Below are 20,737 nucleotides of genomic sequence, written 5' to 3'. Positions count from 1 at the left end.
AGTACAGTCTGCATCCACTCGGATATGACTCAAATAGTTACCCTTTCTTTTTCTCTTGGAATAATGACAGTCTAATTTAAAAGGGATATGCTCAAAACTCCAAAATATATCAATTTGATTAGTCTTTAGATTTTTTTGTCAAGGAAAAAAATGTTTAAATCATGCATTCAATTGAGATTTTGTTTCTAACCCTTTATTCTTAATTGGTCTTTTAGCATGTGCTTATATGATAAAATAAATTTTATATTAATTAAATTCGAAGAAATTTCAGACAATTAAATATAATAACCCTTTTTTTTATATATATCATCAATTAGTTTTAGAGATTGAATATTTGATGGTACCTTACTCTGTGTATCACTATAATAGTACTTTCTGGGACCATTCCTAAAGTATTGGAATCCGATGATTTTGGATTTTTTTTTAATGTAAACATTCAACTGAATTATCTTTCATGTTAAATCAAATTCTTAATTAAGTACTATTCTTGTAAGAAGCAAAGATAAATGCTTCTTCCTTCAAAAGAAAAAAAAAAGGAAAAAAAGAAAAGAAAATTCTGATGAAACCAAATAATAATTTTCAAAGGAACCAGCCAGCTGTATCCCAAGGGAAGATAATAATTTTAGCTACCAACCAAAGGGAAAAAAAATATGTTATCTTTAAAAGTAAGTCATGACATGCTATCTAGAATTTCCGAGGCTTCCAGCTATATGGAATTTCCATTAAAATACTTATTTTTGGAGTATACAATTTGACAACTATTTTCTATTTTCTTTGAAATGATATTTGCATGGCAAAGAAGGACGGCTTGGATTCTTATCTTATGGGGAAAAAAGCATACTAAATTTTTTTCTATGGAAACATTAGCTAGTCGGTGGGAGATTCAGAGCAAGCATTAAGCTATTAGCCTATTGGGCAACAGTTGCACCAAGATATGCCTTTCAGTGAAGGAGGAAAAGCAAATCCATGCATCAGTTCCCTGCCTTTTGACAACACAATGCTAGTACTTGTTGGAGAATTCGGTAGAAAAAGGTTATCATGGTATTATATATCATGGGTGTTGTAAGTGTGCACAAGCATAACCATTCTTGAAGAATTTTCTCTTCTGTGTCTTGATTTTAATCCAACCTCATCCAATGCAAAGAATCTGTCCATATATGCCAAACTCCAAAACCGCAACTAACTTCGAATTGAATGTTGGATTGAGCAAATACCATCCCTGGTCTAAGGGCTGAAACAGTCCTACTTCAACCGATTTGGCAACACTAATCGGAGAACACTCCATGTAGCATGTCTTGCAAAGGACTGTTACTGATCAGTATAAATATCCCTTCATGTAATGAGGTTTGCATCAACAAAGTTTAACATCTAAGATATTTACTTGTTCAGTTTTTTAATTTGTTCTTCAAAGAAAATGAACCAATCCCAGAATTCAAGCTTCCGGGCTGGCGAGGCTAAGGGCCAAGCTCAGGTGAGTGAAGCAGTTTCACGGAAATGGATGAAAAGGGCGGAATATATATATATATAGTTAACGTTGTACACGTCATTTGTGCTAATTTTTTCTGTTATCTTTTCTCAGGAGAAGACCAACCAGTTGATGGACAAGGCTAAGGATACTGCACAATCTGCTAAGGAATCATGCCAAGAGGTCCAAGAATTTTTTTTTCAGTTTCTTTTAGATAGGTTGATTATTAGATGCAAGAAAATTTTCTCTTTGTGAGTTACTGACTATGTTTCAACTGCAATTCTCTTGCAGGCTGGTCAGCAGATGAAGGCCAAAGCACAAGGGGTTGCTGATTCCATTAAGGATTCAATGGGGATGAACAAATGAAAACTGGTTGATCGATCCCACCCCACCACATCTTTGGCACCTATTTGTTTTTGAGCTTTTGGTTTTTGGCAACATTTTCTTCGTTTTGCTCATGTATCCTTCGATTTAAGAAGAAAGATTCCGCTTGGAACTTTCAGCTTTTAATCATGTGTGAGTTTTGAGCCATATTTACAATATGTTTATTGGCTACAATAAATGAATTGGATTGTGTCAATGGTGCCAGCTACTTAGAAGTGGTAACAGACCATAGAAAAGATCAGTTTTTCCCTATTTCTGTCCAAAAAGGAACAATAAAAACTACCCAGTTGCTAGAAACATTCTTGTTTGTTTGTTGCTTTCAACACTCATGACACATATTCAATAATGTCAAGGAATGAAGATATATATGCCATGAGACAAGCAGTTTGCAGACAAGGCAAAAACTTATTAATTATCCTATATGATGTCAGTACTTGTAAAGGGAAATTTTCAGGTATTCCCCTTCACCATTGCAACTCAAAGTGTTTAATTTCAACTGCAAGAAATTAACTAAACGCAGTTTGGAACTTGAAATGTCTAGATTCTGGCTTTCCATTGCATTCGTTGTGATTTTCCTACTGGGGAAGAAAGCATCCCCTTAAGCTGTACGTAGAGGCAACATTTGGGTCACTGACTCACCGACTCTTTATCAGTAGCATTCTCCCTTTCCCTTACCAATGATATCTAACCAGGTGAAAGGTCAGAGAAGTCTACTACAATAAAATTTTAAGAAGAAAAATGCTTTCCTTTGATGTGGAAAATTCTGTAATGATCATAGACAAAGGACAATCCTGTTACAAGCCCAATGCTCCTTACTGCTTATACCTTGTGGCTAAAATCAAGTATCAGTAGTCGTATAATCTTAGAGAAAAGAAGTAATTTCGCATGTAATAATTCAATAGTTTTTAGGGAAGATATTGTAGACTTTGATACATTTGGCATGAAAGGAGCCTTTGCCCAAGCCTGTTGTTTCCGACTCTAAGGCAGTAATGTTAGTTGCATATATCCGGTAAGGATTATGGACTTACCAACGAAATCTACTTAAGATTCACTTGTAGATGTTTGTTGTAGTTCCTTTGGCTTAATGCAGGAAGCCAAGTGGGCTTCAACAACTACTATTTGTTCATTTTTGTTGCAATCCTTGTAATTTCCTGATTTTATTATCTGTTTTCGTATTCTTAGTTATCTTTGGGTTTTAATCAACTTAATCTAGGATTACACAGAAATTATTTCTGGAATTTATAAATGTTTGGGCACCGATTATTAAATTTTAAATTTTAAAATAAAGGAGATGAAAAATATATATATATATATATATTATATTATTTCTTATTGAATGAAATGAAGTTGGTCTCCAAATTTAAATATGTTGAGTTTATTCATTGTTTTTACTTTATAACCTGATTTTTTGCATATTGAACTTGATCTGCTGTGTTAAGGCCTTAACTTACAACATTTAGCCCTTTAGGCCCAAACCAAGCAAAAATGAAATGATTTGTGCTTCCAAAATCTTAAACAACAGCATACACCTAAGGAAGAAAAGATGTAATAAAATAAAAGCTTAATTTTGAAAATAATATCACTAGTTATTTAATTGCTTTAGGTAATGCAAATGTCAACAACAAAATAATCATAGCATAGAAGGGAAACTAGCTTTACACTGCAAGCATGGAGATATAATGCTGTTGGTTCAAACTTAGACAAGGTAAACTAGATTGAGGTGTATTTTATGATTGGAAAAAAAAAATAGGAGGAGAAATGCCTAACAAGTCTAAGCCGACTTTTGTTGGCTGTGTTGTAGTATTCCATATACATCAACAATACCAGAAGGAAATAGTGGGTCTATTGCAGCTCTAACAGCAACCTTTGCCACTGACGTCACCTTGACCGGAGGTATAAACAGTGGACCGATAAGTGGTATTCGAGTTAGAAACTTTGCATGTTGTAGTACCTGCAGTAAACATACAATGAAACAATTAATTAGAGCAAAAACGGTATTGCAACTTTTCCTTCTGGTACAATTTAGCACAGAAAAATACCTCGACAATTCTCTCAACATAAGGCATGGCCAATGGCATGCCAATAAATGAATAAAACATCCATGAGTATTTTACTCCAATAGCTTGGATGTTTCTACTGCTTTAGTCTCCAGTTCATGAAGCCAAAAAAAAAAAAAAACCTTTCTTTCCATTTATTTATTTTAACTGGTCAAAATTAGAAATTAGAACAAGCTATGAGCCAGTCATGCATTTACCTAATGTACACTTCCATTAAAGAAAGAAAGAAAAAAACACGGAATGCCTGAACCACCTTGGAGATTATTGTCTTAGAAATGTACAAATTAAGTAAGAACTCGTTAATTGTCTAATGTTGAGAGACTTTGATATCTAAACAGGGGCCAAAGGGAATTGGATTTGGGCATAGGAAACAATTTTTCACAGGACATAGGACCATGCTGGAAACAAATAATCTAATATACAGGGAAGACAAGAGTAAAAATTTTCAAGCAGTCAGAACTTACCATCTGCAGTGGAGCTCCAATGGCACTGAGAGGAAATTTCATGTTCCCAACTTGGCGTGTCCCATGTATAAAACCAGGCCTCAAAATTATGCCTGCTAACAAAAAGAATAAAAAAGTTGTTAATAATGTTAATCAAAACCAACCAATTGCAAGTGAAAATTTTCAAAAGAAAAATAAAAAGAAATCCAATATGTATTCATTCTGACCACTTTCGGACACTTACAGTCATAACAAATTGATTTCTTCATTACCAGATGAATCAACTATCAATAATACTAGCAATAAAGAGCATACAGCATATTAATTAACTTGAGGAAGTTGAAGAAAAAGAAATATATCTTCTCATCATTTCTTCCAAAGCAAACTCATGGATGTTACAGAAAGCAACCTCCCCCCGCACCCCACTCTTTTGCTTTACCATTTTTTTTCAGCAGAACAAGGGCTCCAAGTCCAAACATTCAAAACTCCTTAATGGAGAAAGATGTTCTCAAGTGCCACCACATTATTCCAAACAAACTAAGCTCGGGAAATATGTCTCAAGTATTTTAGGTCTACGTCATCCATTGGTCTAAAACATGGATATACCAAATGTAAGCTCCAGGATAGGAGACATACCTCCATTAGGAAATTTATCAGTTAACTCAGCTTCAGTCACTCTCTGCATTAGTTAGAGTAGAAATGTGCCTTCATCAGAAAAAGGGATGATAATGGAGTGTTAAACCTAACATGTTTTTCATAATGTTGCATCAACTAAAAGGAGAATGACTATGTCTTTTTGTTACATGAGAAAACAAACAGGATGAAGCAAACTACAGCATTAAACATAAGCAAAACCATACAATATAAATTATTCTATTGACAACAGAACTGCTACCCTTTGTTGTAGTTGTTTAAAAGATGGACTTATAAGAAGCATCAAGGCAGAGTTTTGTCTATATAATTTTAATTAGTTCCACAACAAACAACAAAGCCTTTTTCCCAATGCGTGGGATGTCAAGTGCTTCTACAGCTATAATTAACTTTTAAGCACTCCATTGGCAGCCCATGAATGAAGATAAAGGAAGTACCTTCCCTTCATAATATCCTCGTAGCAAATAATACAACAAACCAAAGTCAGCAGCAGATACGTAGACAAATCTCTTTACTCCTGCAAAGGGTTATTGTGGAAGAATGTCAGTGAAAATATTACTTCTCTGGTCTTAAATTACTTATATATAATTTGTGCTTTCTCAAAGGTTATGAGACATAGGGAGATACACTGAAAACAAATTGACAATGATTAGCCTAACTAATGTCAAATGGTCATGCAATGAGACTAATCAACCCAAGTTGTGTGATCAAATTTAGCACAAAATTTTAAGTCTTGGTCTTTATATACAACTTAAGGTTTCTGATTTTATCAACTGAATGCCTTCTACAACACATAGCCATAAAAGATTGCAAGAGGAAGCATTCAAGCAGATACTTTCCAATCTAAATATTAGAAAACAATTTGACAGCATCAAAATGATTTATATCATCATAATATCTACAGTTCTCTTTTACTGTATAATAATGACTTCATTGCCAAAATTAAGAACAGAGAATGAAGATTAAAGATCCAGCATCTTTACTGAAAATCAATCCAAAAGAAAAATTGCACAGTTTTTATGCCAGAAAATAAAAAGAAGGCAACTTCTGTAACATATTTATGCTTTTATCGGTAAAACTAAAAAAGATATAAGATATTGCTTAACTTTGTTCCACAGCAGCTCTAATAGCATTTACGTTTGCTGTTCCATTGATTCTATACATATATGGATTTGAGCCAAATGCACCAACACATGAGATCTATAAATTGCACAAAATGAAACAGGCGTCAATGCATAGTGAGGAAAGGGGAGATGTTCAAGTGGATAATGAAAGAAAAGAGTGTGCCCTGAAAAATGAATGAAAGAAAAGAAAGTCAAAAGTAAGTTGCCTCATAGACACAGTATCAACAAACACACATTACTTGTCTGCACACATACAGAGACAACAGTAAGATGCGTTGCAGACACATTATCCCTGAAACAAGCACTCATGTACATTGAGCCCATGCACACATGCACATAGATGCACTTTTCCTTTCATGTGAACGCACACAGACATAGAGGGAAGGCAGTCCAGAGGAAATGAGAAATAGCAAAATATTACCATAGAAAATGTCATGTAAGAATCTTGAATTTTGATGCATAACATCCAAAAAGATAAGAACTCCAATATCAAATGCTCATTAATAAAACCTCGTACATGTATGTTACAAGATTAAGTTATATCACAAGGACATGAACTTGTGTTAGAATAAAACCTACATGTCATTTCCACACCTCATTAAAATCAGAAGAAAGAAAATTTTTTTCAACATTAGCAGAGTAGTAAACAGAAGCTGCAATGGTTAAGATAAACAACAAAGAATTGATGATATCTAGGCTCAATTGGAAAATGAGATAACCTTGTGAAATCCCAAATACCATCTCTTAAACTCTCCTCTAATGAATAAAAGGCACAAGTCTCCCCCAACACATAACTACAGAGCAAAAGCTAAAATGCTGCCTGAAAGCTTTATCAGAGAGGTTAAAGAGATATGCAGGAAGTTTTAATGGAGTGAGTGAGATGCAAAGGAAGACGGAGAGTTGGAAGTTAGAATTTACCATTGATGGAGAGGTGCTTTCCATAAAAAAAAAAAAAAAAGGAAAGATGGAGAGCTGCAGAAGAGAGTAGGGTAAAAGAGAGCCAAAAATCTGCTCTATTGTGTTTGGCATTTTCCTTTTAATAATCTTAAATCAGGATAAAATAATAATACATAAACTTGTTAGTTTACTCTCCACTCCATCGCCAAAGTATGAAGAGGAGAGAAATATACTATGCTCTACTTCCTCACTTTTCCACCCATTTACTCTACTCACTTCTAGCTTCCAGCTTTTAAATGCACTGCTAATTGAAACATTACTGAAGTCCCTGACCATCTTTGGAAATTGCACAACAAAATGGATCCTCATGGATGATTGGAGCCATTTATCAGTTCCATTTGCTTGTGGTATTGTCAGAAAATGATAATAGCACCATTTTATGACATGGTGGTGAAATAGAAAAACCGCTAGAGTACAAGCATACATATAATGATCCTATTAAATTCAAAAGCCAATAACAGATTTCTATACATACTATATTTAATGTACTGTATTTATGCTAAATTATGGCTGTACCAACTAACAGTCCTTAGTCTTTACCACAGAAGTAGCTTCACTCATGGCTTGCTTCAGTGAACCAGGTGAAAGCAAATCTCCTGTAATTATGAGGAAAAAGTTTATTACAGTCTATTGAACATTTACACAATTGAAATATGTATATTAAACACTCCATCAACCTTTATGCCAGAGAACATCATTAAGCCAGGAATCATGCAAAGATGGCCTTCCAGACCTAGCAAATATCAACAAGGGAACCGTCAAGATACATGTGTGTGTAGTGCTTGTCTTCTTAAAATTTTATTGCTATCATATGATTAAAAGAATATACAAGTGCTCATGTTATATCCCTTTTGTGGAACCAAATCTTTCAGGGCATATAAAAATGATCTGGTACAAAAAATAAACATGTTAAATTAGGAATTGGGATATAAATAGAATAGTCAAAATACCATACCTGCTAAGGCTAGATACAGTTAAACCTTGCTCTAGAGCTTCTCTACATATATGTGAACCAACAAACCCATTGCCACCCAGGACAAGTAGCTGATTAAGATAACTAGCAGTCAGAGGGAAAAGAGAGAATAACTAGATTCAGGGAACACTTAAATGACACCAAAATTACCTTCCCTGTTGGTGGTCGTTTGGTATCAAATGTCCCAGCTTCATCAGTTTTCAATTGTTCATCTATCTTGTTGAAGCCTGTTGACAGTAGTCTCCCATTTCTTGTTATGGTTGTTCCACTGTCTCACCACCAAAAAAATAAAAAGGGCATCATGGAATATAGAAAAGGAGAGGACATAAACATGACCATCTGGATTATCAGAGATAAACCTATCATCATTAAAGATTTGTATTGTGATCGATTATAACCATTTTAAACTATATATCTAATGGTATGGGTATTCTATGATTTGGTTCTCGGAAACAAATCCCCATTTCAGCCATCTTCTAATTCTAAGTGCAATGTCCTTGTTAATCTCACAATCTATTTCTTAATGGATGCACAACTCAAAGTAAGCATGTTTTGGCCATTTACTATAGACTGATCATTTTCTACTTCAAGTTATACAACTTGCAGGTTGTTGCTTATTTTCCTCTCAGGTCTTTATAACCATCATCAGCCTTTGGATTCTATTATATCAAAGGCAACCAGGTTACGCTCATCACTTCTCATAAACTAATACATAAGGAAATGAAAAATTCATCAATAATTGATCTAGCCCCGAAGAAATTAATAAACAAAACTTTGTTTAAGAATAGAAAAGATATTTTCAAAAATAAAATTATCTACTTTTAGAAATTAACAGAAACATCTTTAGAAACAAACTGATTGATAAAACAAATAAAATAATAAACCCATGAAGAAAACCCCTTAGATTCTTTTTACACCACATTTTTCATTACTAGATAATTAGTACATCAGTGTAACAACAGCCCATTTTACAGAAACGTCCACATAGCTCATGTTGACAAACAACAGTATAAGTAAACAACCAACTTGAGAAATCCATCACGAACCCATGCTAAACAAAATCATAAAAGCATCAATTGAGCTAACTATTTTCATCAAAAATCACAAATGAGCAACGAAATGTAAGAATGCTGCACTCACAAGAAGAGCCTGGGAAGGCAGGACCGTGAATGGAGAAAACGGGAAACTGTCATCTCCGTGCTTGCAACCTGTTTTTTTCTGGGCTATCTTTGTTTGAGTTAATTAAACTCTCTTTCGAATCAAGAAAAAGAGTTTTAGCTCGGCATCGCTTCAGAACTTAGGCACTACTTTTTGTTATATTCAACTCAACAGCTTCAACCTTCAACCAACATCCCAGGAGAAAACGTATGTAAAAGTGACATGTGGTTAATTGTTAACTCACAAGTTCTGTTTTTTTTTTTCACCCCCAAAATTTTAATTAATTTAAGTAAATTCCCATAAGTTTGGACTTTAGCAACGTACGCTTGTTTGAAATGTTGTAAACGTTAAAACATATTAAAAATTTTAAAACATGAGAGAAAGTCAAGTTAAGAGTGAAGGCACAAACAAATATTCAATTCGTCCCATTTTAATTGTCTCTATTGGATTTATACGAAGTTAAAAAAATTAATTTTGATAATGTAAAAATAAAAAAATCATGAAAAATAATTTTGAGATATAAAAAAGTTTTAGAGTATTAATATGTTTTTAAGAAAATAAGAAGATATAATTTTAAGAAATCCAGAAAATAAAAAGAAAAAGAAAGAAAATGTGACAAATAATTTTTTAAAATACAGAGTAAATTACACTCGACATTCATAAAATTGAAATTCAGACTATTTTGATACCTACATTAAAGTAATTTGATGGTTCTTATACTTTCAAGTTGTAACAAAATGATCCTTTGTCCATGTTTTTGTTAAGTATGATATTAAATGCAATTGCCAACTCATGTTAGCAACTTAGTATATTAGATATTTATTTGAAAATTTTTTATTTAATTTTAATTTTAAGTCTTCATACTGTATTAAAAAATAAAAGATATTTATTAGAAATATATAAGTTATTATTTACTTTAAATTATAATATTTTAAAAAAATGACCAATTTTTGTATTTTATCTCTCCTTTTTCTTTTTTTTTTCTCCTCTCTTTGTCTCCCTTTCTCCCCAATCAGCAAAGCTTCTGCCCGCAATTAGGAGGGTCGGGCTTGGCCCAACTGACACCATTACGATGATTAGAGCCTGACCAGTCCTTGTTATTGTCAATCCAACAAGAGGAATAGAGGTTAGGCTCTGTCATCGTCGAATAGCCCTGGTTGGTGGGACAAGAGGAGGAGAACAAGGAAAAGAAAAAAAAATCCATTTAACTCAATTTTTATTCCATAAATTTCATTGACACGTGTTTGTCACGTGTCAAACGTACATAATCAATTAGTACCATCATATTGTCGGACATATTTAAATAAAAGATGCTACTCTATGTCAGAATAAAAAAAAATTATGATAGTCGAAAATTAAAAATTAAAAAAAGAGTTATATCAGTTGAAAATAAATTAAAAAAATAAAAAATCAAGTCTATTAGAAAAATCAACAATAACGACTGTTCGAAGCAACATAAACTGTATCTGTTGAGAACAGATATCTAAACCTATAAAATAGGTCACTCTTTTACCAAAAAAACCTACATAAGAAAATAGTAACATTTTTTCTTTTCTTTCTCAAACATTCTCTAAATCTTTTTTATATTATTTTACTGTAGATAAAATATTATAAAAGTATGATAATTTTCTCATACTTCGATGAGTACTCAATGAATTAATTTTGTTAGTGCAAAACATCGTCAATCACTAGATTTGTCGATAACATTTTTGCACACTACAAGTAGGAGTAAATAAAACTTTAAAGATAAAGACATTGATACACGTCTTGAAATCAATTTCTGTATTTTTGAATTTAGTGATCTAACAATTTTAATATTTTTTTTATTTCATCAATCGTTGTTGCAAGTGAAACATTAAGAGAATTGGCTTCTAATTTTTAAAAAATTCAACCGAGTTGATGTTAACAAAGAAAATAACAAAATAGTTTTTTATCAAATAAATTTTCTTGACTTAATTGATTTGATTTGTATGAATTATCCTAAGGATATTTACTTTGAAAAATTAGTTATTAGAATTCTCAAGAATTTTAATGCTTTATGATCAAAGAAATATCTCAAAAATGATATTACAATGAAAAAACAAATATGACCTTGCAGGAACCAAACCAAAGCCTTTACATAAGAATATAGGTGATATATCCCATGGGGACTTATAAGAAACTTTGCACTGGGTGAATAATCCTATTCCAAGTGAGTATCTTAGATTTATATTACTGTTTGCCCTTCGCTTGACATAAGAAAGAGAGCAGGTTTACAGGAATGAAAGCAAAACCAGGGTAAAAAAAAAAAACCTTTGCTTTTTGACTCTTTCCCTTGGCTTCAAAGCAAACTCTTTCCATTGCTCATATATATACAAAAACTTACTTGCCATGTGCAGACTATGATGTCATTGGGAGCAATGCTATTGCTAGTGAAGCACGCTTATAGTACTAGGTTTTGAATATGGTGAGTTTACCATAAGTTATATCATACAAGAAATGTTTCCTTTACAATAAATAAAGCAATATTTTTTAAATGATTTTATCGGGAATGCAGTGCCATATAAGGATAACTTATGCTATGCTTTATAAATTGAAAGGTAAGTTAGGATTTGTGGATTCTATGAAGGATTATTTTGAAAATCATTTTCAGAATCCATATCATTTTGACCAGAAGCTTTTCTATGATCGAGAAGGTGTCCTTACTTGCTTTCGGAGCATGTAAGAATCTTAGAGTCAGCATATGCTTTGGACTCTGAAAATACTGAAATATACGAGGAAGTTCGGAATAGATCTAATCAAGGAAATGCTAAATTGCTTCAGCAATTTAAGAATCATCTTAAGATTATCAAGTCTATTTTTCTAGATGTTGTCTAGAATCAAACAATGAAAGATATTGGTGGAGAGGATGTAATCTTAAGAATTAAAATATTTCAAGATAAAAATGATATTACGTTGTCACAATCGTATTACATTGAAAAGGTACTTAAAAAAATTTTTAATCGTAGTAATTTTATATGAGCATCTATTCACATGGATCTTTCAATTAAATTAATACTTAATGCTAATAGGGCTATTGATCAATTACAATATACAAGAATAATTATTTGCTTAATATATTGCAATGACATGTACAAAGCCAAATATAGCATTTGCTATTGGATTACAAGTTTAAAAGATCATGCTTCCACAAGCGGATGGATCTTCATGCTTGGTGGGGGTGTAATTTCTTTGGGATCTAAGAAGCAAACGTGTATAATGGATTATTCCATGGCAGTCGAATTAATGCATTGGTTGCTGCCACCAAGAAAGCTGAATGGTTAAAAAATTTATTCTATGGTGTGACTTATTGGCCTACACCAATTTCTATAATATCTATTTGTTGTGATAGTGAAGCAACTCTAGCAAAAGCATATAGCCAAGTGTATAATGAAAAGTCTAGACATATTAGATTAAGACATAACTATATTCGATAATTAATTTCTGATAGAGTGATCACAATAACTTTTGTGAGATCTAGTAAAAACTTGGTGAATCTTTTAACAAAAAATCTTGCTAGAGATCTTGTAAATAAGACCTCAAAGGGGATGGGACTTAAACTCATAAATTGAAAGTTACTCATAGTGGAAACTCGACTCAACACTTAGTATAATGTCAAGTCTAGAGTTTAATGAGACTAAGTACATCATTTATAAGTGGTTGTTAATACTACCATATAATGTATTATATTTTGTTATAAATGAAGTGCTAGGTACCCGTAATGATAAGGAAATGATAAGTTATATATCTTAATAGACCCATAAATTTGTTAGAATGATTTAGTTACGGAGGCATTCTTGATGGGATCTACCTATATGAATGTGAAGTGTGGCCGCTTCTAAGAGTTCAATAGCTTGGCTCTAATAGCACTTATGAAAAGAGGATACAGAGACATAGCCATAAAAGTGTCATCGGATATTGTGCATTCATCGTTGTTGAAATCGTTGTGTGAGATATGTTTGATTAATCAAATAGGATAGCTGGCTCAAAGCATAATCTACCATGCAATTTCGGTTAACTTGAACATGTTTTCACTAAGTGAAGATTCAATCGAAAGATATCTTCATTTATGCAATTAATTTTCAAGATTATAAAAAATTTGGATTAATTTGAAAATGGTGAAGGGATTGTCGGACATTTTCAAATAAAAGATACGATTCCATATAAGAATAAAAGGAAAAATTATAACGGTTGGAAATTAAAAATTAAAGAAAGTTATATCTATTGAAAATAAATAAAAAAAATGAGAAGTCACGTCCGTTGAAAAAGACCAATAGTAACGACTGTTGAAAAAGATCAACAGTAACGACTATTTGAAACAGATAGAAATTGTGTTTATTGTGAACAGACATTTAAACCTATAAAAGAGGACTTTTTTTACCAAAAGAATGTACATAAGAAAACAACAACATTTTTTCTTCATTTCTTAAACATTCTCCAAGTTTTCTTCTGTATCATTTTGTTGCAGAAAAATATTATAGAAGTGTGATAATCTTGTCATACTTCGATAAGTGCTCAGTAGATTGATATTGTTAGCATAAAACACTGTTAATTACTGGGCCTTATTGTATCTTTGAGATTTATATGTCGATAACTCTTTTACACACTATAAGTGAAGATGAATGAAATTTTAAGGATAATAATATTAATACACGCCTTGAAGCCAATTTCTATATTTTCCAATTTGGTGATCTAACAGAAATTAAGAATCTGTTTAGCTTAGATTTTTTCTAACTTAAAAACTATTATGAAGTTTTTATAAAAAATAATAGCTTTTAAAATTAAGTTAAAAGTTGTTCGGTAAATTTTTTTTATAAGTTTTTTTTATAAGTTAAAATTTTTGTTAAAATTATCATAGAAGGTATTTTTTTTGAGAGGGTAATACTGTAATTATTTTTAATAAATGAGGATATTTTTGAAACAAAAATAAAAATTTTCCTATATTTTTAAAAGAAAAGAAGAAAAAGTCCATCCTTGTAGCTTTTTTTTAAGCTTTTTTTTTTTTAAATTTTGTTCTTAAAAAAAGTAATTTTTTTTTAAAAAAATTTCTCAAAAAATCATGTTTGGCTTGATTTTTACTTTTAAAAAGTAAATAAATTGAAAAAAAGTTAAGCCAAACGTGCACTAAATATTCGTCTATACATCAATATATTCGCTTTTGTTCATATTACAAAATATCCATGAATATATTTATATATTCAGGAATATTTATGTATATCTCAAATATTTTTAAATATTAGTAACATAAATTATAAATTTTGTTCAATATCGAGGACATGTACAAAAATATTTGAAAAGTTATTTTTGAAAATTTCAATTAATGAGTACGATAAAAAGTAATCGTACAGATAATTGTAGGTATAACTAAAGACTAACGTTCAATTAGTTATAAAAATGAGAAAGAGATATTGGTATGATGGTCTCTATTAGGTACATGACTATAGACAATTATGTGGCAGTGTCATCCATGGTAAGCGAATTTTTTAATATAATCAATCAACTAAACCCCAAAGTGGATTATAGTTAGTTCTTCCACCTGGATATTTGGTGCAAGTTAACCAAGAAGAATATGTTATTCATGTGCAAAATAATTTAATTGGTTATTAAAATTTAAAATGTCATGAAATTGCTTTCATATTATGTAATAATTCGACGTACCAATAAAAGTAAGTGTTTCAGTGAAGCAGCGTTTGAGCTTAAAAAAATAAAAATTAAATGTGTCATAGCTATTAATCGTTTCAACTTTATAATGTTTGGTGTTATTAAAAATCAATGTTTTACAAAAACTTATTAAACTTACTTTTATTTCTATCATATAAAGTATAATATATTAAACTTAATTATTCATATATTCAACATTATAAATATTTAATAATATATTATATGCAGCATTTTAGTATGTTATAACTATATATATTATTATATGAAGAAACACGTGCTGAAATTTCATTTTAAATATTTAACATGAATTGTATATTTTCTCTATTTTTTCTTTTTTATCGATATTTATAATACATAAAAAGATCATTTCGTTGTTAATATTAGAAATATAAAAATTAATGAGTTATTTGTTTCAACTGTAGAGTTCAAAATGATAGGCGACCAAACTTTACCAGAAAGTAAAACAAAAATAGAAGGAATAAGCAGGAGGGAAAAGTAAAGGTCGGCTTCGAATGGTGAAAGGGAAAGTCAGAAGAAGCGACGTCGTAGAGGCTTCCTTTTTTTTTCATTTTCCCGTTTGAAGTTTGAAGAGTTTTATTTCATTATTATAGTAGGAAAAAAGAAAGAAAGAAAAAAATAGATTGCAGGGGTTTATTGGCTTGGAAATTTCTGCCGCTCTCTACCTGCAACAATCTTTGCAACAATTTTGCCCGTTCAGGTAACCCCAACCTCTACTTCGTCGCAGGCTTTTCTCTCTCAGTCGCTCTTTTTTTTTTTTAAATGAAATTTCGATTATATTTTTGTTAATTGTTTCTAGGGTTTAGCTTTACTAAATTGAATTGGAAAAAAAAAAAGAAACATTACTAATTAGTTGAATTCAAGCTCACCAATCTATTTCTGATATTTGGAAATTTAAAGATAAATATATATGAAATATAATTATGCTCAACGGTTGGATTTTGCAATGAGAATTTAGCATTTCTTTTTGGGGAATGAATGAGACTCATCCTGTTCTCTCATGAAGAAAAATTGTTGTAATCATTTGTTATTTTTTCATGTTTTTTAAAAAAAAAATAGGAAAAAAAATATAAAAACATGATTAGTGGAGCTACCATTAGACATGGGTTATATTCTGTATTTTAGTTATCTGAAAAAGATGAAAATTTTGTGTATGTCTTCCCTGAATGATTACTATGAAATTATGAGCAGTGGTTGTAGCTTCCTTAAAATGATGAATGCCATACAAATCTATACAATTTAAATAGCTTCCTTTGGCCATATAAAGATGATGTTTGTGTTTCATACCTTACAAAAGGTAGCAAGGGGCGAGGCCTGTGTTTTATTATTATTAATTTTGATTGATATGCTTCTTCATTACCATTTTTCTCCATTATAGATGGAAAGTAATTTTCTGATTAGGACAGATTTGGAGAAATCTATTTCTATGGTGGCTTGAAAACTATGAGTTTAAGGTTTATGGTAAGAGTTTGGGAGTCAAAGAGGGTCAGATGTCAGGAAAAGATTGCTCGAATTTTATGGAAGCTGTGGAATGACAAGCAAACAAGCTCAGGTTTTTGTGCTTGTGCTGTGAACTGTAACCCCAATCGTTTGTAGCTGTAGAGAGAAAGAGCAGAGTAGAAACAACAGAGGGAATTTCCTTGACTCGAACTATAATAAACTAAAGGTACTGTAAAAGCCCCAATAATTTGACTAAACTCAAAATAAGACCCAGTGGACCATGACTAGGGCCCAATCTAGCGAAACAGAAAATGATCTAGATACCCTTGGACACCAAAATCAAGAAGATACTGTTAAATTACTTTCCTAATAGCTAATTAGCTAGCAAGTACATCTTTCCTTAGACCAAAATGAATTCTTTGTTGATAAAGAACTTGTGATATTAGCACTTTGTTTACAAAGACGACAGAGCATGTCTAGCCAAGCTATTGATGTGCTAGAAACTTTCCTCTTTGTTCGGGTTGTTTAAATTGTTCTCACCTTTACTGAGAAGTTGCAGCAGAGGGGAATAAGTGGAGAGAAAGGAAAAAAATAATTTATAAAACTATTATTGACATCCCATTTAATGCAATAGTCAAAATTAGGGCTAATTACACTTGAATCTTTTTGCTAGGCACCTTTATATCTGTCCGTGCTGATTACCACATTTTTTTGCCGCATGCAACTCCTGACTTCCCATTACTGCTATGATTTAAATATGGGCCAGAGGAACCTACCCCATCTTCTAGAGTTTAGCTTGTGGAATATAAAGTTTGGTAGATAGCTGGATTTAATTGTAATTCTAAAGGCCTTATTTCAAACTGCCCAAGAGGTTGACTGCTTATGACTACTTTTGAGCTACAGTGGCATTGACATGGAAACCAACTAGTGAATAAGCAATTCCTGTTGCTGATAACCATGTTAGCTGCTTAAGTTGTAGATAAGGGTCCATTCAGTGACATTTATTAAGCTTTGGCGTTATCTTTATGGCCATTCATGGGATTATTAAATTATTGTGATTATTTATTTGATCGGTTGTTTGGTAAATGACTGCTATGGAACTCTTTGCCTAAGAGACTAGAGATGATATAATGCTCTTTCAACTTGAAGTTTGCATTGAGCAAAATGTAATAGACTAGGATATGATAAAGGAAGGAATTACTTTAATAATGACGTATGCATTGAAGTGTTCTACATATTCATTGTCATTGAGTTCAAATTTAACTGTAGCTTCTATATTATTTATAGTGTTTTGGCTGTGTTGTGTTGGACGTATGGACCAAAGTCCCTAGTGTTGCATTGATGTCCAATTGTTACTCAGGTGATGCAAGAGTAGTTTTCAAGCTGCCTTTTTTAAGTCAAATCACAGTGGAGCATCTGCAGTGCTCTTACAAGTTGTATTTCTTGACCCAGGTCATACGTCACTGCTTAGAATGGGAAGCAAAGGTCGAATCCCACCCCCTCACCTAAGGCGTGCTCTCCCAGGCCCTGGCATGGTGCACCCTGACCAATTTGGTCCAGGAATACTACCCCCACCAGGTCCTTTTCCACATTTTGATATGTTGCCACCTCCAGAAATTATGGAGCAAAAGCTTGCTGCACAGCATGTGGAGATGCAGAGACTTGGTACAGAAAACCAGAGGCTTGCTACTACACATGGGACCTTGAGACAGGAACTTGCTGCTGCACAGCATGAGTTGCAGATATTGCATGCTCAGATAGGAGCCATAAAATCTGATAGAGAACAACAAATGAGGAGCCTTATGGATAAGATAGCTAAGATGGAAGCTGAACTGCAAGCAGCCGAGCCCGTTAAGGTAGAGTTGCAGCAGGCACATACTGAAGCTCAGAATTTGGTTTTAGCAAGGGAAGAACTTATGTCCAAAGTGCATCAATTAAACCAAGATCTTCAGAGAGCCCATGTAGATGTGCAACAGATACCAGCTCTGATGGGTGAACTTGAGAGCCTCAGACAGGAATATCAGCATTGCAGGTTTTTGTTGTGCTCTTGTCTATGGGTGTTTTGGGAGCAAAGTTGAGAAAGATTTAAACTAGAGCGGCTGGTATTGAACGGGAAATTAATATTAAAACTTATTTTTCTATGTTGTTTGGAAGTCCACTGTAGAATTTTATTTATCAAAAGTTTTTTCTTTCCTCTTATTTTCCTCTTTGAGCATGCCTGTTAGTTCAGTCCTTTCATAGATCCTTTCTATTGGAGTTGTTTCAGAAAGTTCCATGTGTCATGATTATGTGATGACCTATTCTTGGATCATGCAGGGCTACTTTTGACTATGAAAAGAAATTTTACAATGATCACCTAGAATCGCTTCAGGTGATGGAGAAAAATTATATGACCATGGCTAGGGAAGTGGAGAAACTTAGAGCGGAGCTGATGAATGCCGCTAATGTTGACAGAAGAACTGGTATCCTTTCTTTTAATCTTTTCTTTTTCAGCTCACTTTTTGGTTTTTGCTACCTTTTTTTTTTCCTTTATTAACGATGTAGATGACTCATTTATGCCAATGAAATGCAGTTGGGCAATATGGTGGTGCCACAGGAAACAGTGAGAATGAGGCTTCTGCACATCCTGTGGGACAAAATGCATATGAAGATGGTTATGTTATTCATCAGGTGTGTAATCTTCCATGATGGTTAGAGTTCTGTGTCTTAATTTATCCACAGATTGGTTAACAGGACAACACATAGGAGTAGATGGAAGTCGTGTTAAACCTTTTTCTATGTAAAATAAATCGTATCATATTCTGAAAGACTCAGGATAATTTGCATAGGGTTATATTTAATGGAAAATTTATAGTCGTGTTTTCCTGATGTTTTGCATATGGGTATAGTTGAGCCTGATCAAATTAAGTCCGAGATGTTCGATATTTCTTATTTCTATCGAAACCAAACCCTGGAAGTATGGACAGATTGCTGGAATAATTTCTGTTCAGAAACATGTACAGGTTGTGGCTATATGTGCTCAACTGCTAGGTTGGGTTTCTGCACATTAAAGGGAAAACAAAAAAAAAAAAAAACCCAAACTTATATTTAAACAGAAAATTTAGATTGCTGCAAAGATTAATGATGTTTTTAGGATAAATTGCATTCTTTTGAAGTTAATGCTTAGTGTCAGATAAAGAGGGATTAATTAGCTTTATGAAGTATGATACAGTACAAGGACACACTGCAGTCGAGTCCTTCCCACTCCTCTGCCTACTTTGTAGTAAGTGGTTGTAATTTCGATTCATCTGTGATTGCATTGTATAATGATGATTGTATATTGTGTCTGCTAATTCTATATTTTGGATTGATGACATTCTGCTCATTTATATCACAGAGACATGGTCCTCTTCCATCTGCTGCTACTGGTGCAAATGCAGGTGTTGGTGCTGCTGTTTATGTTGGGGCTCAGTCTGGACCTGCGCCTAGAAGGACTGGGTACGAGGTGCCTAGAGGACCTGCATATGACACATCAAAAGGACCTGGTTATGATGCGTCAAGAGGGCCTGGCTATGAATCACAAAGGGGGCCCAGTTATGATGCACAGAGAGGATCTGGTTATGATGGTCAAAGAGGCCATGCCTATGATGCACAAAGAGGAGGTGGCTATGAAACTCAAAGAGGATCTGTAAACGATGCATCCAGGGGTGCAACCTATGATGCACCAGCTAGAAGTCTTGCTGTGCTGCATGGACAAGCAGCACCCCCAAACAATGGACCATATGGATCTGCAACACCTCCTGCTCGTGCTGGAAGTGGGTACGAGGCACCATCTAGAGGTGGAAATCCTGTTAGGAGATGAGCATTATACACCGGACTGGTATGAATATCATTCAACATTTTCTCAGAGATAGTAGCTAGTCATGAGTCTCATGACACAATTTTCTGTGCTCTCTAATTGTTTGATACATGTACTTGTATTGAAGGAAATATGCTATTATTTTTGTCTCGGCTGGAGCTGAGTGCTAGAGTGCACTGACCCTTTGCTATTAAGCTCAACAGTCTTGAAAGACGATGAGCTAGTTTTATCCGCCTTTGGATCGAGGTTACAGCTTTAGTTCAATTTTCATAAATAAAATCTGTCGGATTGAAAATGTGAATTCATGTTACTCTTTGTTTTCTCAAGATATGGATGTCAAACAAAGAGAAGAGCACGCACACTTGCACATGAGTGTGAGTACCAATGGTGAGCGAGGGTCCAAGGTCTCCACGAATAATCTTGGTCCATGGGTTTGGACCAAATTTAGGGTGGTCTTATCGATAATTTTTTTAAGGTGGTTTATGATTTCACGTACTTATTTACTCATTATGGATCCAAAAATTGAATCCTAAGACTGAGTTTTGAATTG

The 20,737-nt window shown here is 33.1% G+C and overlaps 3 protein-coding genes across 6 annotated transcripts; 2 read left to right on the top strand and 1 right to left on the bottom strand.

The window, feature by feature from the left end:
• Positions 1 to 1,123: 1,123 nt before the first annotated feature.
• LOC18602154 (uncharacterized) lies at positions 1,124 to 2,045 on the top strand. The gene is made up of 3 exons (XM_007033354.3): positions 1,124 to 1,471; positions 1,580 to 1,648; positions 1,757 to 2,045. The coding sequence occupies exons 1-3, from the start codon at positions 1,415 to 1,417 to the stop codon at positions 1,829 to 1,831; spliced, it is 201 nt and encodes a 66-aa protein (XP_007033416.1). The 5' UTR covers positions 1,124 to 1,414; the 3' UTR covers positions 1,832 to 2,045.
• A 1,369-nt stretch (positions 2,046 to 3,414) lies between these two features.
• On the bottom strand, positions 3,415 to 9,421 carry LOC18602153 (uncharacterized protein At1g32220, chloroplastic). 2 transcript variants are annotated; one of them, XM_007033353.3, is made up of 10 exons: positions 9,195 to 9,421; positions 8,205 to 8,322; positions 8,037 to 8,125; positions 7,759 to 7,814; positions 7,622 to 7,677; positions 6,107 to 6,200; positions 5,438 to 5,517; positions 4,986 to 5,028; positions 4,371 to 4,465; positions 3,415 to 3,800 (listed from the first exon to the last, which is right to left on the bottom strand). In XM_007033353.3, exons 1-10 carry the CDS (start codon positions 9,245 to 9,247, stop codon positions 3,621 to 3,623), a joined length of 864 nt encoding a protein of 287 aa, XP_007033415.3. In that variant the 5' UTR covers positions 9,248 to 9,421; the 3' UTR covers positions 3,415 to 3,620. The 2 variants fall into 2 exon arrangements, with proteins under 2 accessions (XP_007033415.3, XP_007033414.3); XM_007033352.3 differs by having other exon boundaries at positions 4,371 to 4,462; positions 9,195 to 9,420.
• Positions 9,422 to 15,472: 6,051 nt separating this feature from the next.
• On the top strand, positions 15,473 to 20,488 carry LOC18602152 (protein FLX-like 2). Of its 3 annotated transcripts, XM_007033346.3 has the most exons (7): positions 15,491 to 15,609; positions 17,637 to 17,709; positions 17,802 to 18,381; positions 18,666 to 18,811; positions 18,922 to 19,019; positions 19,561 to 19,611; positions 19,726 to 20,488. In XM_007033346.3, exons 2-7 carry the CDS (start codon positions 17,691 to 17,693, stop codon positions 20,188 to 20,190), a joined length of 1,359 nt encoding a protein of 452 aa, XP_007033408.3. In that variant the 5' UTR covers positions 15,491 to 15,609; positions 17,637 to 17,690; the 3' UTR covers positions 20,191 to 20,488. The 3 variants fall into 3 exon arrangements, with proteins under 3 accessions (XP_007033410.3, XP_007033408.3, XP_017975740.2); XM_007033348.3 differs by lacking the exon at positions 17,637 to 17,709 and having other exon boundaries at positions 15,473 to 15,609; XM_018120251.2 differs by lacking the exon at positions 19,561 to 19,611 and having other exon boundaries at positions 15,492 to 15,609.
• The last annotated feature ends 249 nt before the right edge of the window (positions 20,489 to 20,737 follow it).

Source organism: Theobroma cacao, chromosome 4 (genome assembly GCF_053813885.1).
Source record: "Theobroma cacao isolate CCN51 chromosome 4, ASM5381388v1, whole genome shotgun sequence".
In the NCBI taxonomy this organism is placed as follows: Eukaryota; Viridiplantae; Streptophyta; class Magnoliopsida; order Malvales; family Malvaceae; genus Theobroma; species Theobroma cacao.
This window is presented reverse-complemented; position numbering and strand designations above follow the sequence as displayed.